Consider the following 18,627-nt stretch of genomic DNA (forward strand, 5'->3'; position numbering starts at 1 on the left):
AAGAAATCAAAGAGCAGAAGAGAAAGCAGTTTTTGTCTGACATCACGTTGAAAATTCCTTGCATTTTTAGCTTTTGTAAATTGCATGGCGCAAATAACCAATTTGCAATTAGCTCATCGATTGGTAAATAATGGTTTTGATAACATCATAGCTAAGTTTGAAGCCCAGTCATTTCGGATCAACAAATACGTCACAAGACTAAATTGAAGAACAACCTTGTGTACACAATACATGTACATTTCATTCCATATACCAAAACTTAGAATAATTTATCAAGGTCAACTTCGCATATTATAGGTCATGATCAGTCAATAAAAAGTAGGTCACTAATACAACCATAAAAATCCTGCTCACACTACAAAAGCAATGTTTTTTTAGTTTCTCCAAAATTCAAGAACCCCCATCAGACTGTCTACAACCAAGAAACCAGCATCGTTATATCACCAACAATTTTCGTACTTTTATTAAAATGCTTTTAGGATAGCTTTATGGACCCTGCTAACACTCTGCTGATGACACTTTCATACTGTGTATATTGGCTATTGACTGCGCTTTGCTCAAGCGTGACCGTTCCGTAAATACACGGAGATCGACCGGCTTACGGAAACGCTCGATCAATAATGTTGCAGAAGCTGAGAGCAGTCAATAATTCTTTTGAAAATGATGGAACAGCATAGGCATATGGCATTTTTATGGTAGGATTTAATTTTGTGTTGATAGGCGATGGTATGTCCAAAATTTCTCGTTTGCATCTTTCATATACACTCCATTATTTTAATAATATTGCTTAATTTATTGTTTGTGTTGTGATAAAAATCTACTCGGAAAAGTTATCCCACACGAGATTTTTCGATGGAAGCTGTCAATACATGAATTTGTAGTCAAAATAATAGTGTCATTTCAATGTAATGACATTTGGTGTTAACATCTAAGGGTAATCTAAGCTATTGGGGCCAGCATTATTTTACCCATACATTTCCCTAAGTAAATCGCGAGTATAATCTACTGGTACTGATGATAAACCCAAACAGAAAATGAGGTTTTTTACCTGTAACTTTTTTATTTCTGCAAATTGTAATCAACGGTCGGTATCAAAATAAAGCTTAACCTTTGCTGAAAACTTTACATAATTCAAATTTATATTTAGTAAACAAACTCACACGAAGTGAGGCCCTGAAATGGGTATGTAAAAAGGGGGACTGTATGAACGTTGACTGATGATAAATTCGAACACTTTGTCATTTACAAAATTTTCTTGGTATTATTATATTGAAACTTTCCCCAAAAAGCTGCAACAGTCATTCCTGATCAAGTAATGAAAAGTTACCAAATGTCAGGCCTTCATGTTTCGACAGTGAGCAAAAAAACACCCTCTTCCCCAGTAATTTTGGATAAATATTTTTTATACAAATTTATGTAAGTCATTTATTTGTACAGAATACTTACCAATTTTGTTTTTGTTTACACCAGTTGGTGTTGTAAGTGGAAACTTTTAGATGGTGTGTTCAATTTTACAAATAACCGATTGCAGTCGAATATTTCCAAGGTGGTCATCAGTACCAGTACACAGAGTGAGGCGATCACTGAAGATGATGATGATGATAATGAAATGGTCAGAAACTTGGCTTCTGAAATTTAATGAACAAAAATGCAAAACAATACATTTTGGTTTTAACAACCCAAGGAAGTCATACTTTTTAAATAATGTTGAAATATCTACATCTACATCGGTACAACCAACAATCAATTTCCGATTATGACTGGTCGGCGCTGTCAGAGAAACAGTTGTTAGAGAATTTTAGTATATTACAGTATTAAAAGTAAAAGATAAAAGGACAGTATGCTACAGTTAAAATAGGACAGAATGGAAGAATTACATAGTGACCGCCGCCAGCCTCTATGTAAAGATACTGAGGCTCGGGCTAGCTTTGACTGATGTGGGGAGGGTGTTCCAGAGACGGATGGTTCTAGGGAAATAAAAGTTAGCAAAGTATTGAGTGCTGGAATAAGGGATCAAGTAGTTAAGATTTCTAATGGGGGTCAAGTAACCTTGGTCAATAGCAACGGTCTGGGTCCTTACTTTGTAAAACAAAAGTAATGAACAGTTTAATCTACGGTACTGGAGAGTTTTCCATTCTAAGGATTTCAACATTTCAGTTACACTGCTTGTATAGTTGTAATCATTCATAACATACCTAGCTGCTGACCTTTGGACTCGTTCAGGTTTATGGGTGAGGGTTTTCTGCCAGGGATGCCACACAGTTGAACAGTATTCTAGCTGTGGGCGGACATAGGTGGTGTATGCAGCTTCTTTGACCTTTAAGTTATCTGTCTTGACATTTCTCTGAATAAATCGAAGGGAAGAGGTTGCCTTAGAAGTTATATCTTCTTCTGAAAAAGAATCTGATCTTGGGGTTATGATAACTGAAGACGGTTAACCAAGTGAACAATGTGCAAAAGTTGCCAAGCAAGCATTAAGACCATTAGGTTTACTTAGACAGATTTTCAAACATATTGATGTGAACAGTTTTAAGGTCATTTATCCAACATATGTTAGACTATTAATGGAATATGCTGTACAATCATGGAATCCCTACTTTGTGAAAGATATTGAATGTCTTGAGAGAGTACAGAAATATGCAACAAGGTTAGTGCCCGAGTTGGCGGACTTAAATTATGAAGAAGGTTTAGATCTTTTGAATATGTACAGTTTGAAAGAGAGGCGTTTAAGAGGTGACTTGATTGAAACCTATAAGTTTTTGACTGGTATTTTAATACAATTCTTATCCTGACAAGTTTTTCAAGTTATTAGATATTTCATCTACCAGAGGACATTCACTCAAGCTCTATAAACCAACTCTTTAAGAAAGGACTCCTTCCTCGGAAATTTTTTTTCTCCATCAGAATAGTAAATGCATGGAATGGATTGCCCAAAAGGGTTGTAAGTACTCAAACAGTTGAAACATTCAAAAAAAGATTAGACCACCACTGGAATGTAACTAAGAGACATGGGACACAAGAGGCTTTGCCTAAACCTTAAACTCCCATCAAAACTGTAAATGTAACTAGTACTAGTAGGAACACCAGTGACAGTGTCCATGACTAGAATCTACTCAACAGTGCCATAATATAATGGCAGTGGCAAGGGTCTGTTAACTGGACCTCTAGACCCAGAGTCTGTCTAGACTGTAAGGTTGTCTTGAAGTTAGGTAATGAATACGAATACTGAAAATGACAGAGAGGAGACTGTAATTTATCAAACAAAAGATAGAGATGATTTGGAATATTTGCTCGGATTACCGTACCTGGGTGTTTCTCGAGACTGAAGGGTTAAAATAAAAAAGAATTATTCTTTTGTTTAGTAATTTAGACTTGGACTATGCAAATAAACAGTTCAATCCCTTTTTCTTCTTGTGTAAATAGTGGTGACTAATGATTATATCACTGTTAAAGTTTCATATTCAATATGTTTCCAACCTGAATGACATCTACCTATAAAAAAATTACAAAAAAAAAAAAATAGATGTAATAACACAACTTTAAATATATAGAACATAATAGTAGATATATTTATAATATATATATTTAATCTATACAAACAAATCTCCACTACAATTCAACAGACCACTTACAGCAAAGTGCCCACTGCCTAGCAGTATAGACAAGAACAAATCCATCAAGTCATTGATGTTGGTTTCTGTCCTGTTTTATATATTACATGAGTGAGAAAATTAAGTAAAACCATCAACAAAATACCTTTAAAACATTGGATTCCAAATGATACAAGAACTTGAAAAATAGTTTTAGAGTATGACAAAATTTATGTTCAAATAGTATCAAATGTTTAAACATAAACCCCAGCATTTTTGGCTTTTAAAAATAGTCTTTTCCAAGGGTAGTATAAAATCGAAACAATAATGACGTATTTCCTGTCTGTATCCTTCAATACACAGTGCATATAAATACTATATATCTGATAGGTTAACATTTAGATATTAAATTTGCTTGGTGCAAAACAGCTCTATATGACTGTATCTGGCAATTTTTCACAAAATTACTTTTTTTGTGTACCGGTATTTGGATTAAGCGTGATAAGACACACATTTAAAAAAAAAAGAATAATGACTGAAATCTTACTATGTAATTATGTAATTTCTAATTAGTAAATAGGTCTGTCTGAATTTCATCCTTTTTGTGATGCAAAATAACTATGTCCCTTTTTGGTCCGCCTAACCAAAGGTTTGCTACAACAGAGTTCGCTATATGATACATCCGTTGTTTCATAAGGATCGAAAAAGGACATAACCCTTACAGAAGCAAGCCTCTGTGGCTTACATGCTGCGTATTTGCTGTGTATATGCCGCGAACACAGTAGTACGCTAGAGGAGTACATTTTACATACACCGCATGCCGCGTACTATTTCGACGAGTACACAGCATGTACGCAGGAGGTCACTAGTACACTTCAAGTACGCAGCACAGACTCTGAAAATTTAAGGAGTACACTGCATGTACGCAGGAGGGACTTGTACAAGAAAATAGTACACTGCATGTACACCGCAGATACTTTGAAATTTGTGCAGTACACTTCATATACGGGGGAAAGACTTGTACAATTTCTTTTGGCATTTATACTTAGTTTTTTTTTATAAGTTAAAGTCTGAAGTAAACTTCATATACGCGGGAGGGACTTGTTCATTTTCTTTTGGTGTTTATACTTTGAATTTTTTTAGGTAAAAGTCTGAAGTACACTTCATGCAGGAAGGATTTGTACATTTTTTTTTTTTGGAAGCAAGAACTTGATTTCCGAGTAACTTTTATCTTAATAGCATAGAACAGTTCAGATTACCGGTATTCTGAACAATGAAAATTTGCAAAACTATTTGCAATGTTCATTTGTGAAGCTTCCCAGTAGGCATTTGACGTCGGTTAGACGTCATATAGACGTCGGACCCGACGTCGGATTAACATTGGATTTTGGTTGGATTTGCAAACTGTTTAGACGTCGGATCCTGACGTTGGCTAGACGTCGCAATCCGACCATTTTCGAACATAAATCTAACCACTTTTCAACCAAAATCTGACCAAATTTTCAACGTAATTTGCAATCAAACAAGTAATCAACACATGTATTTTATCATCTTTATTTCATATTATGGCGACGTAAGTCTAATACAATAAGTCCAAAAAAGTAATGCAGTAATTAAAACTTTCAAGTTTCGTCATTTTTGTATGATTCTTCAACTCCGCCAACATTTCCACCTGAAATGTATGAAATTTGACAGTTTCATTATTTAACTTAAAAAAATATACTAGTGCTATTACTAAGAGCATAATTAATACGTGCCAAACAAATATGTAATATTTTAAATTCTATGAAAAAAATATTCTGTAATTAACTTCATAAAATGTAATTAAATGAAATTGCTTTTTAAAGAAACAAACAAAAATAAGTCAAATTTAAAAAAAAACAACATGGAATATAAATCAGTATAACTTTTAAAATAAGTATAATTTTAAAAAATCTGTTACTCACGTTGCGGATCCTTCCATTTGTGTAAAGTATTTATAAACTTGCTCTATCTTATCCCAATAAATATCAAATTACAGGAAGACTGTGTAAACCGATGCAGGCTTATCTCGCGAATGTGTGACTAATAGACAACATGTGTAGAAGAGAAGATCTATGTGAATTTAGAATAATTTATACATGTGTATAGAATGCATTTTTTATCTTGAACAGTTTAAAGTTCGTGAAAAAATCCGCCTCCGAAAATAGACAATCTCATGCGATATTGTAACATAATTAATATAATGTTTGTTGTGAGAATGAACTATTATTAATAAGCGCATGTCCAGGCCTTTATGAAAACAAGTAAGTATCTTTAAACTATACTAGCAAAATTATACCAGTTAGTTTTATAACTAAAAACATTTATCAGACTTTCTATCCAACCTAATTCCAACGTCTTCTAGACGTCTAAGTCTGACGTCTATTAGATGTCGTGGATATGACGTTGGTTAGACGTTGGATTCAGGTCGCCAACGTCGCGACCAAAATCCAACGTCTAACCAACGTCTGTACAACGTCAGGTGTTTACTGGGTTACATCTTCGTGATTTCTGAGCTGCACCTTGCATGCAGTGTAAAAATATATTCTTTTTCGTTTTGAATTAATCCTGGAGCTTTCTAACTTGGATAATTCAAAACTTCAAAAGCCTTATTTGAACTTCGTTGCATTACATTTTGTAATACATGAAATAATTACCAAGATAATGCCTCAACAGCGCCCGAATAAGAAGAATTAATAGCTCTCACTGTTATTTGAATACTCTTAAGCAAAACACCATTCTATCATGTTTTATAAAGGCTTTAATGCTCATTATGTTAACTCATTAAGGCCTCACCAAATTATAAAGTTGTTCATCGGATTTGCCGCTCGTATATTTTCAGAACCATTTGGCTAATTGCACTCGCCCCATTGGAAAAAATCAATCCAAAATTTTTTGGTGCACTACTTTTTACGGACGTAAAAGTGTATAAATGCTTATATAAGTCCAGTCCTAGATTGTTCTCAGATGGACTGTAATCAAAATAAATACATACTACGCACACATCGTCTATAATAAATCATAACACTTATATTTAGTTGCATTAAAGTTGTTTCCCCTTGATGCAGTTACGCCATTTTCTTCAAATGTTTACCAAATTACATGCTACAAAAATTGATTTATTTCATTGAAAAGTGGATGAAGAAAAGCATACTAATTTATTTGATAACATCAATCTACATTATTTTGGTAAGGGTATTAATGCTTATTGATGCATGTCACTTATCTTTTTTCTGTTTTTTTCTGTCCAAATGATCAGCATTTGCATACGAAAGTTGGTGGGGTAAGGAATTTACATTATCACAGCAGTTTCGCCACAAGAGTACACAGCATGTATGCAGCAGGAGTACACAGCATGTACGCAGCAGGACTCGGGCCAGGAGTACACGGCATGTACGCCGCAGGAGAACACAGCATGTACGCCGCAGGCTCATTTGCATGTGAAAAGTGTATGTGCAGCGTACTATTTCCCCCATACTAAATTCCTCCAGCGTACATCCTGTGTACTATGTAGTCCACAGCATGTACGCAGCAAGTAGTACGCGGCAGAGCTCATTTGCATGTCAAAAGTGTACTACAAACGTACTATCGGTGTATGTGCGGTGTATATCCTGCGTACTATTTAAAGCCCTTGATTTCAGTACACATCATGTACGCATCATATACGCTGTATGTACACAGCAAGAGTACGCAGCAGGCCTTTTTCTTCTGTAAGGGAATTCAGGGATTTTCACTGTGTTTGCTTTATTCAGGTTTTCATTATAAAGCTGAGTTTGCTGTATTAGGAGTTTAACTGGATGAAAGATGGATTTTATTGTCATGAGTGAAGTCACTGGAAATGCCAGTCCTTTTTGCAGTTTTTTTTTCCTTTTAAGGTTATTTTGATTTGTACAAAGACAGAATTAGTTACCCTTGTACGCCATGAAGAATGTTCATCTCTTTATTACTATTTTTTTTAGTGCATGACCTGGAATGGCACAATGATGGCGATGTTGACAAGACTCAGTATTGTTATGTTAGTTGGTGTATCAGTACATACTGCACAAGGAAAATATCCGGGAGAGGAACACCATGAAGTAGGAACACTAGAAGGGGATGTCCAGAACTGGGCAGTCCTAATAGAAAACTATATACTTCAGGTATTAAACATGTACATATAGAGGCTATTTTTATACCCCCAGTGTCAAAAACATGGCAGGCATATAATGTTTGAACTGCCCATCTGTCTATGACAGTACTGTTTTTTGGATACTGAAGACAAACCACAAAATGTTTTGCCCATGGAATTGCATAATTTTACAATATACCATTGCTTTTTCTCTGTCAGAAGTTTACAGCTTTGTACAGTATCAAAATGCAAGATGTTTTGTCTTTAGTTGAGTTATCACAGAGAACATTTTCCTCCTGAGGTCATTTTCTTGACCTCTACATAGAAAATGCATGTGCTGTTTTTAGAGTTATGTTTTCACAGATTTTGAATTCATTTTTGTCCCAATTATGTCCTAATATATATTTTGTTTTTGTTTACAGCTTGCCTATGATGGTATAAATCAACACTACACACAGGGTTATCTTGATCAGGCCATGTATCTCTCTGATACAAAAAATGGAGAAGATATTGTTAAACTTGTCAAAGATAATCTTGCTGACTACTTTGAACAAAAGAAAAAGGCTGCTGAGGTGAAGAAGTTGTTTTTATAGTTTACTGTCACATTTCTTTTTCAATAGGTGCTGCGATATACCGATACGGGTTTAAGAAACAAAAGTTTGATTAGGTGTTGGTATTGATCTAGTCGTACATACTGATTATTACCGATCAACTGTTGTTGATAAGTGAGGAGTAAGCAAATAAAATGCACCAAAAAGGGACTTCTGCTTATGTTTTGTGTCTCTCAGCAGTATATGTTTCTGAAAATTAATTTAGTTAAAAACTATATCATTATAAAGCTTGATCAGTTTTCTTTCAAAATCTGAATATTAGCTTGACTGCTTGAAGAGCTATGACAGCTTCTAGTGTTCTACTTATCCGGGCATTGTCACTGGCGTCAGACCTTGGTGAAAGTTTTGCATTGAATATATAGGGTTGAAACTTCACACAAAATTTACTTGTCACCACATCATTCTACTGAATTGATCAAATTAGATTGCTCTTGGTTGAATAGAATACAGATTATGGCCCATTGTTATTTAAAAATTTAGCTTTAAAGTTTTGCATGCAGCTATCGAGCTGTATCTCAGTAATGCCTATAAAGAGAACTCTTGCCTGCTTTTGATGCAAAGTATGGCCACTTTTTGACTGTGTAAAATTTTGTGATATTTTGGCATGCTACTAAATATCAAGCTGTTTTTATGCCCCTGAAGGGAGTCATATAGTTTTTGAACCGTCTGTCGGTCTGTCCGCAATTTTTGTGTCCAGTCCATATCTTTGTCATCCATGGATGGATTTTAAATAACTTGGCATGAATGTGTACCACAGTAGGACGACGTGTCGCGCGCAAGACCCAGGTCCGTAGCTCAAAGGTCAAGGTCACACTTAGATGTTAAAGGTCATTTTTCATGATAGTGCATTGATGGGCGTGTCCGGTCCATATCTTTGTCATTCATGGATGGATTTTCAAGTAACTATGCATAAATGTGTGGCACAGTAAGACGACGTATCACGCGCAAGACCCAGGTCTGTAGCTCAAAGGTCAAGGTCACACTTAGACGTTAAAAGTCATATTTCATGATAGTGCATTGATGGGCGTGTCCGGTCCATATCTTTGTCATTCATGCATGGATTTTAAAATTATTGGGCATGAATGTGTACCACAGTAAGACGACGTGTCGCGCACAAGACCCAGGTCCGTAGCTCAAAAGTCAATGTCACACTTAGACGTTAAAGGTCATATTTCATGATAGTGCAATGATGGGCATGTCCGGTCCATATCTTTGTCATTCATGCATGGATTTTAAAATAACTACGCATGAATGTGTGGCACAGTAAGACGACGTGTCGCGAGCAAAGCCCATGTCTGTAGGTCAAAGGTCCTAAACTCTAACATCGGCCATAACTGTTCATTCAAAGTGCCATCGGGGGCATGTGTCATCCTATGGAAACAGCTCTTGTTCATTAATGCATGTATGTATGGAATTGAAACTTTACACAATGTTTTCCAGTTGACAGACATAATGAAATAAGTTGAATAGCTTTTGACTGGGTTTGACGTAAGTTATGGCCCTGTTTCAACTGTTTGAAGTAAAGGTTATTGAGTTAAAACTGTCTCTAAAACTGTATATATTTAATTTAGTGCTTATAACTATATTGAATTGCATGATACAGCTGCTATTTGTTATGGTGATGCATGATTAAACAATAGATCTATAAAATGTATGTTTGCTAACAATTTCAGAGTTTGGTTGAGAACATAACAAAACTGCATGATGAGTTTCTGTTGTCAAATGGTAGTGCCAACGTGAGCAAACTGTCCATGTTACCCCAGGAGGTCTATGCTGACTCTGATATCCCAGAGAGACTGCCGGAACATAGAAATTTTAACCCGTTAGTATTAGTTAGTGCATCAGTACAGACTTATTCTAGCTCTGGTTTGAAGAAGGCTCCTACAGGAGTCCTTGCCCTGGAAATATTAGTACAGGTGTCATATCAGGAGTCACAGGCATGACCCCAGTATTGCTTGAGCCTGTTTATGATGTAGGGATATCTTACTTAACATTTTAGCTGGTTTGTAAGGTCGAAATATGTATTATCTAGTATGCTTCACGTAATCCTCTCCTGCACATATCTGCATCCTGTTCTTTCATCTAATTCTGTTGCCTTAATTATTGAATGCCTAAAACACTATGTTACTTTTAATATATTTCTGTTGTGGTATTGTAAAAATATCCAGAATATACTCTTTAAAAGAAATGCTGTGAAATTAATATTCATTAAGGACAGATTTTCTCAGATTATGGTTGCATCAAACCACAAGAATAAATCTTGACAAATATTGAAATAAACAAAATTTTCATTTATTTTATTTTCAAAATATGAAGTCCACATCCTTGATCCATGAACTAGATTTTTTTTTCCAAAACCAGGAAACTTTATGCCCACAAAATTAAGTGATATCCCAGTATTTGATCTGTCATTTAGGTACTTCAAGCAGCAAGTGAGTTGGGACCAGTCTACTGTTAAGATTGCTGATGAAGTACCACGAGATGATATAAGTACTATCAACACTGTCCACTTCACTGCAAAACTTGACAAACTATTCAAGGAAAATCATGACATTGACCCTACCCTAAGGTAAACATTGCTTTATGTTCTTGAGGTTCTGAGTTCATAATAATCCTTCAGTCTTTGAACTATTCAGCAGCTTATGAACTGTAGATATTTACTTTTGTAGCTCAGCTGAATACAAACTGCTTGGGCTGAGCTATTGTGATCACTGATCATCTGACGTCTGTCCATTAACCATTATTCTAACATGACCAGCAAATAACCTACATACATAAAGAGCAAAATCTATCTTGGGTTATTCTCCAATAAACCACTCGCGTGCATTGACATCATCCGATCCAGACGCGTAGCACTGTCGTAAAAAGTAGTTACCATTTTTTCTATTGATACTAGTTTGTCGTGTTAGAATCGAAATAATAAGTTCCCAAGTGTGATTTATTGTAGAATAACCTGGGTTTTTCGTTCTTGTGCGAAACATTATTTCACCCAGGCCTACGGCCTTCGTGATATATTCTTACGCATAAGAACTCAAAACTCGGGTTATTCTATGATAAACCACGTTTGGGAACTTATTATTTCTTAATTTAACTCACCTTAGCATAAAATGCTCCAGGATGAGCTTTTATGATCTTTGGATGTCTATTGTCTTTCTGTCTGTTGTCAACAATTTCTTTAAAGAATTAGTCAGAGGGGACTGAACAGCACTGTCCTAAACTGTCTTTGTGTGGCCTTCTGTTTGACTGTATAGCATTTTTCCAAAGCAATTCTTTCAGTAACAGCCATACTAGAAGCTTGAGAGAAAATTAATTCAGTCAATAATTGGTATGGAAATGCTGTATTTATTCTAGTCCAGAATAAATTGATTTTATACACTGTATGGAATATTGTTTGTATTTCTTTCCATGACTATACTCCTTTCATTATTTGCTTTCTTAATTGGATAATAAATTATTCATATTAAGTACTTTAATATGATTACTAATACATATTTTATAATGCTGTAATATCATGTTTAGAAGTTTAAACCCTTCTACATAAAGCTGGTGTGGTGGGGAAAAATATTGTCATACAGATTTCCCGTGCACAATCTGTGGAAATGTTTTCATTTATAAATTGGTTTGAAAAATAAAAACAAATTGACCTGAAACCAAGAAACTGGCAATTTTCAAAGCTCTGAAACTGAAACTGATTAATTTGATTAAACGCCTATTTCTATACAATGACATATTCAGTTGCGTTGTACATTTAATTAACAAACCTTAAAAATATAAATGATGAAATGTAAAACTCAATTTAAAAACTAACACCTGCCATTATCGCATATGAAACAATTATTAAAAAATTTAAAACAATGGCATGAAGTCTGTAAAATACAGTGTCTTAAGATTTTTTTTGTATGTATCAAGTGATATACTTTTGCATAATTCTTACTGCAGTTCATTCCACAGTTTTGGACCAATAGTACAGTAAATTCTATCATTAAAATGTTTCGCACTTGTTGTATGGTACAACATAACGACATTCAGAATTTTCTGAAATCTCAAACCTTGTCTGCTTATATGACAGCAGCGGTGAGCTCTATACATGAAAGAAAGTATCTTAAACTCAATCCTTGTTTTAACTGGCAGCCAATGTAAGTTATACAATGCTTGTTTGGAACTGTCAAATTTCCTCCTGTTAAGGACAAGTTTTGCGCACATGTTTTGAATATGTTGCATTTTACGCACCTGACCGTTAGCTACACCATACAGAATGACATTGCAATAATCCAGATTTGAAATAACTAGAGACAAACTAAAATTTCAGTGGCTGCTTTTGTTAATTTTTTTTCGGATGTTCTTAATTCGTATGTAAATCAACATGGCTGTACGACATTTTGCGATTTACATGATCTTTAAAGTTGAAAGTTTCGTCAAGAAATGCACCAAGATATCTAATTGTGCTTTCACATTTGATATCATCACCAGCAGTGTTAATCCAATTTGTAAAACATTTGTTCAATTGAGGTCTGCTACCAAACATAATAAATTCAGTTTTTGAAGTGTTCATTTTCAGTTTGTTTCTATTCATGCAGTCATTGATTATAACTGCACACCGTTCGAGGTCTCCCACAGCTTGTGATTCTGCGGAAGCAGATGTGGGACAAAAGGTTTTATTTGCTATGTGATCATCAGCAAAACCATAGACTGATACGGATTTTAGAATGACATCAAAAAGAGTTCCAGCATAGGTGAGATACAGCCGCGGATCAAGGCAACTGCCCTGGGGCACACTGCATTCAAGATGGCGGTCTGATCAATATGCACAAGTATGAGGCCTTAAGTAGGAGTCTACCCATTGAAGAGCTGTTTCACAGACATCATACTGTGCTTTTACGACAGTTATCAGAATGTCGTGGTTGATAGTGTCAAATGCCGCACTTAAGTCATTTGCAATAAGGGCTGTGACTTCCTGTTTCTCCATACCACTTAGATGATCATTAACCAGCATAAGCAGCACAGATCCACTGGAGTGATATTTCCTATATGCAGACTGGTTCTTAGGCAAAAGACTGTTTTGATTTACATGTTTGTTTAATCTGTAAAGAACAGCTTTCTCAATAAGTTTTGACAGAAATGATAAATTACTCACAGGAGGATAGTTGGAAAGCTCTAATTCAAGACCTGCTTTTTTTAACAATGGTCTAACAACTGCTTGTTTGTATTTCACAGAAAAAATACCTTGTTGTAAGGAGAGATTCCCCAATTTAGTGATAATAGGGAGAAAATATCTAGTTCTGATGACGTAGTATTCAAATCACTGATGAGTTTTTTTCACTTCATCTTGAGTCAGTTCAGTAAATTTGTCTAAATTTTGTACATCCCTTACTTGAGGTTCAAAGTTTTGGTATTCACTTGGGGATTGCCGTACTTTTGAGATTTTTGACATGAAAAAGTCAGCAAATTTTTCGGCCAATGAATTATAAGACTCTCCTTGAGGCAGTTGGTTTTCAGATTTGGTACCAGTTAGTTCAGATACTAATCCATACAGAGTCTTGGAATCACCTTTAGTGTTCTCTATTTTTTCACCAAGTGTGTTTCTCTTATGACGTTTGATTTCAAAATTGTATTTGTTTCTTACTGCTTTATATGACTCAAACTGATCTGTTTTCCCGTACTGCTTCCATGTACAGTCAGACTTTCTAACTTGTTGTTTTAAATGTTGCAAATTTTCATTGAACCATGGTTTGGGTGTACTCTGAATTATAGTTTTCTCTTTTAGAAGAGAGCGCTTATTCAGGACATCCTCTATTTCCGATTCAAACTCATTCACAAACTTGTTGATATTCTGCGAATCAACGTTTATTGCACTTTAACTTGGATCACTGGAAAATTCTGATTCGTTCGAATTTTTGAAGTTTCTGAATGATACACTCCTACAAAGCTCTGCTAATATCTGTTGTAATTAACACATTCTAAACATGTTTTAAAAATATCAGTCCCCCACAGCTTCAGGTACTGTCAGTGTCTTAGACTCATGTTCATGGTACATGTGAAAAGAGAGTGAGATGTCAGACAGATTTCACATTGTATTTGAATTGCCTCACCAAAGTAATTGCTTAGGTATTATGGTCTAAGTTATGAGTGACTTTACAAAGCTAGTCCAGGTAAAGGGAGATAGTTAGAAGTACCCTATCAAACTTTCTGTAGATCAAATATTCAGATTTATTTAAAAAATTAAGAAATAATATACAGAAATATGGCTTTGAATCTTTGACCACTTGTTTACCATCATAGTTTACATGTGTAGGCAAGAGTACATAACTTAAGGACAAGGACTGTAGCTCAGTTATGGCCCTTTTTTGACATAGAAATAAGTTAAGTTCCGCATACCATTCCATATTTAGTCTAAACTGTTTGATATATGGCTTTGAAACTTTGAACACTTGCTTACCATCATGGTCACACATTGCCATGTAGTGCAAGACTTATCCAAATCCACAAAATTTAATACAGGTACATTGTTTGTCTTATCTATTTTTCTTCTTTTGTCCCCATACTTCCATCAATTCTTCGAATAGTCGAGCGCGCTGTCAACAGACAGCTCTTGTAAACTTAAGAAATAATATATAGAAAATTGTTTTTTAACATTATTAATGCACGAAAAAGAGGTTATATATCCATGGAATAAATTCACGAGGGCGAAACAAGACCAGTCTTGGGAGACAGAAAATGGTCCTTGTGAACAAGTGATGTATTTAAACCATTAAAATGGTACTTTATATAAATAAAAAGGTAACCTTTCAAGATATGTTATACAGGCGTAATAATTGATTTAATTGTAACATAAAAGAAACTGAATACAGGTTGTCACCAAGTCTCATATTTTATATCTATGTTATCTGACTCATTGTATACAACTGTATTATGCTTTTTTAAAGATAAAACATTGCATATGGATTAATGAAAAATATGAAATATTAACTAAATTATGTTTGGTACATCAAAAAACCAGGGAAATAAGGTATCTTTTAAGTTCAGTGTGTGACTGCGGTGAACAAGACTGTAGGTCAAACTGATATTTCAAAAAAATGTACTTATACAGTATTTAATAGAAATATTTAAATACTGTATCATAAATGGTACAGTGTTTGCATCACAAATAATATGTGAATGCTTGGTGGATGAAAAAGTATGAATTCAGTTTGTCTAGAGAAGTTACTGTCAAATGATTGACTAACAGGGGTTGACACTAAGTTTAATTTTATTTGCTATTTCTGAAGGGGGGCATATATAACAAAGTTATATATATGGCCATATATTGCCTTAGTAAGTGATTGACCTGTAGGGCATACTCCAGGTGACAGAAATTGGTGTTGGGGAGGGATGGTGGTTAGTGAGTTAGGCAGTTGCAGCAGAAAGACTGAATGCATTGCTAGAATACTGCTTGTTATAAATGTAAACCAGTGAGTCATACAAAGGTACCAGACAGAGTGTTTCATACACAGTTAACCCCTAAAAGGTATATAGCATAACTGTTGTTAAACTCTTTAAAACTTGATTAAATCCAATAATATTTAATCACCACACTAAAATTAATGTGTTTTTTCTCTCCTTGGCATTGTATATACATATGCACATATTTAGTGTGTACAGGATAGCTTTGGCCATTTTTCAACAAATAGTTATAAAAACCACACTGAAGCAAACTTCTTCTCTGGATCTTTTTACTATAAATCAGAATAATAATGTAATCTTTTTTCAAAAACATTCAGCTTTTTAAATTTCTATCAGATACTTTCCATTTACTATGTTTTTTACATACACACTGTTTAGTCTGTACAGGATAGCTTTGATTTTCATATGATGACATGCAAAAAACAACACAAGTAAAAATATTTAGAATGTATGTAGCTAGTAGAAGAATGAGATGAAAATATATTAAATGATAGAAGTCTAAATGCAATATTTATCCACTTATCCTCTGTATGCTAAAATCTGCTATTACCTAAAGCACTGTATTATTGTTAGCTTGACTATTATAAAACTAGGTGATAGCATCAGGTCCCATAACTCTGGCATTTTTTTAAGCCACATTATGCCCCATTTTGGACTTAGAAAAGCATGGTTAAAGTTTTGAATGCAAGTACATACAGCTTTTATTTAAAGGCATATAGCTTTGAAACTTATTTTTTTTTCTAAGGTCAATAACCAACCTTACAAGATCTAGTCCCATAACTCTGAAATGTATTTTGATTTTGTAATGAAGATATCGATTTGAAACTTCACTATAGGGTTATAAAACTAGGTGATAGCATCAAGTCCAATAACTCTGATATGTATTTTGGCCAAATTATGCCCCCTTTTGGACTTAGAAAATCCTTGTTAAAGTTTTGCATGCAAGTTACTATCTCCAAAACTAATACAGATACTGGATTGAAACTCTATAGATATTTTAACATTTAGGGTAATATTCCTGCTTCTGGGACAACTATTCGAATAGTCTAGCATTGGCTGTCTTATGGACAGCTCTTGTTTTTATTATATCCCCATCAGAGATGAGTGAATATATTGTTTTACATATTGTCTTTCCCTCTGTCTATCAGTAGGCAATTTGGTTTCAAATCAGTCCTAGAGAATGCTTGGTCTTACAATGGTCAATTGCCTGTGGTCTATTGTTTTAAGGGTCAGAAAAAAATGGTCAAGCTCACAGTGAGCTTGAGTCTGAAATTTGTTTCTGCTTAATTTGTAAAGAACTATTTGATCTACAGTTGTCAAACTGCATAGGATGCTTGTTTTTCGTCAGTAGATGACCTGTATTGTTTTGGAATTCAGTAGATCAAACATCAAGTCACAGAGGCCACACAACTGAAAATGGTTTCAACTTAATTACTTAAGAACCCTTTGGCATACTGCCTTCAAACATAAGATAATTGCCTGTGGTCAGTAGATGACCTCTATTGTTTGAATGGTCAATAGGTCCAAGGTCAAGGATACTGTGACCTTGAGACTGAAAAAGGTTCTTGCTGAATGATTTAAGAATGCTTGGGTTTACAGTCACAAACTTAATAGAATAATTGCCTGTGGTCAGTAGATGAGCCCTGTTGTGTGGAGGCTCAGTAGGTCAAAGGTCAAGGTCATTGTGATCTTGGGACTGAAAATTGAACAAGTTATCATGGGGGATGAGACAAACTTGTTTTACAAATGGTTATTGTTAAATAAGGCATGCATGTAACTTCAGAATGCCATTTTTGCTGAAATTCACTTTCTTTTTCTAACATTTACAGATGGCAATATTTTGGATCCACAGCAGGTATTGTAAGGATTTTTCCTGGCAGAGAGTGGTCAACAAATTTTGCAGGTTTCTATAATGATTATGATCCGAGAGTGAGACCATGGTACATTGCAGCCACAAGTGGTCCCAAAGATGTCATTATCATTTTGGATTGCAGGTAATGCTTGATAAAGATAAAAAGGATAAAGATAAGCTTATACAACATCATATATGATCAACAGTTAAATTAAGCATCAAAGCTCTTGTGCAACATACAATGTTTCAGTCATTTTACCTTATTTTGCAAATTAGAATAGGTGGATGATACTGTATGAGTTGCAACCTCCACAGTTTAACTCTAAACACGCCAGAGGTTATAACTTTGACCCAATCTTAAAAGCACTTGAGCAGTGTGGTTGTTTCAATAAAGTCTTGAATGATTTTGATACTGATTATGACATTAGGGTCAAAAACTAGATCACTAGATCAAATCATTGAAATAGCTTAACACAGAGGCCACACCCTGTACAGGACCTTTATGAAACTTGGTCAGAATGTCTGTCTTTATGAAATCTAAGTTAATTTTGAGATGAAAGACTAGGTCTCTGATCATATATAAAAAAATTGTGTTAAAACTGCAGAGGCCACATTTTCTACCTCATCTACATGAAACCTAGTCAGAAAATTTGTGTTTATAAAATGTAGGTCAAGTTTTAGATAGGGTCATCGTGGATATAAAACTAGTTCACTGTATCAAAGCCTAGAATAACCTTGTTAATAGTCTCGTGGTTACATTTTGTCTTATCTACCTGAAACCTAGTCAGAATGTTTGTCTTTGTATAGTTTGAGCAGAACCAGAAACTGGGTCATCTAGGATCCAAAATTAGCTCACTAGGTCAAATTATAAAACAACCATGTTATCACTATTAAGTTGCAATATTTTCTACCTGATCAATTTGAAACTTGGTTAGAATTTTTTTCACTGTATAAATCATGATATAAGCCATGTTCAAAAAATTTTCTTGGGTTAAAAACAAGGTC

At 34.7% G+C, this 18,627-nt stretch overlaps 1 protein-coding gene across 1 annotated transcript in view; it reads left to right on the top strand.

Annotated features, from left to right (window-relative positions):
- The first annotated feature begins 609 nt into the window (after nt 1-609).
- Nucleotides 610-18,627, top strand: part of LOC123525229 (voltage-dependent calcium channel subunit alpha-2/delta-3-like) — a 93,685-nt gene continuing 75,667 nt past the window's right edge. Inside the window, exons 1-6 of the mRNA XM_045304099.2 lie at nt 610-695; nt 7,571-7,750; nt 8,142-8,291; nt 10,004-10,152; nt 10,747-10,899; nt 17,600-17,764. Coding sequence (XP_045160034.1) covers nt 693-695; nt 7,571-7,750; nt 8,142-8,291; nt 10,004-10,152; nt 10,747-10,899; nt 17,600-17,764 — 800 coding nt within the window. The 5' untranslated portion in view covers nt 610-692. The remainder of the gene's footprint in view (nt 696-7,570; nt 7,751-8,141; nt 8,292-10,003; nt 10,153-10,746; nt 10,900-17,599; nt 17,765-18,627) is intronic.

The sequence above is a fragment of the Mercenaria mercenaria genome, chromosome 3 (genome assembly GCF_021730395.1).
Source record: "Mercenaria mercenaria strain notata chromosome 3, MADL_Memer_1, whole genome shotgun sequence".
NCBI lineage: Eukaryota > Metazoa > Mollusca > Bivalvia > Venerida > Veneridae > Mercenaria > Mercenaria mercenaria.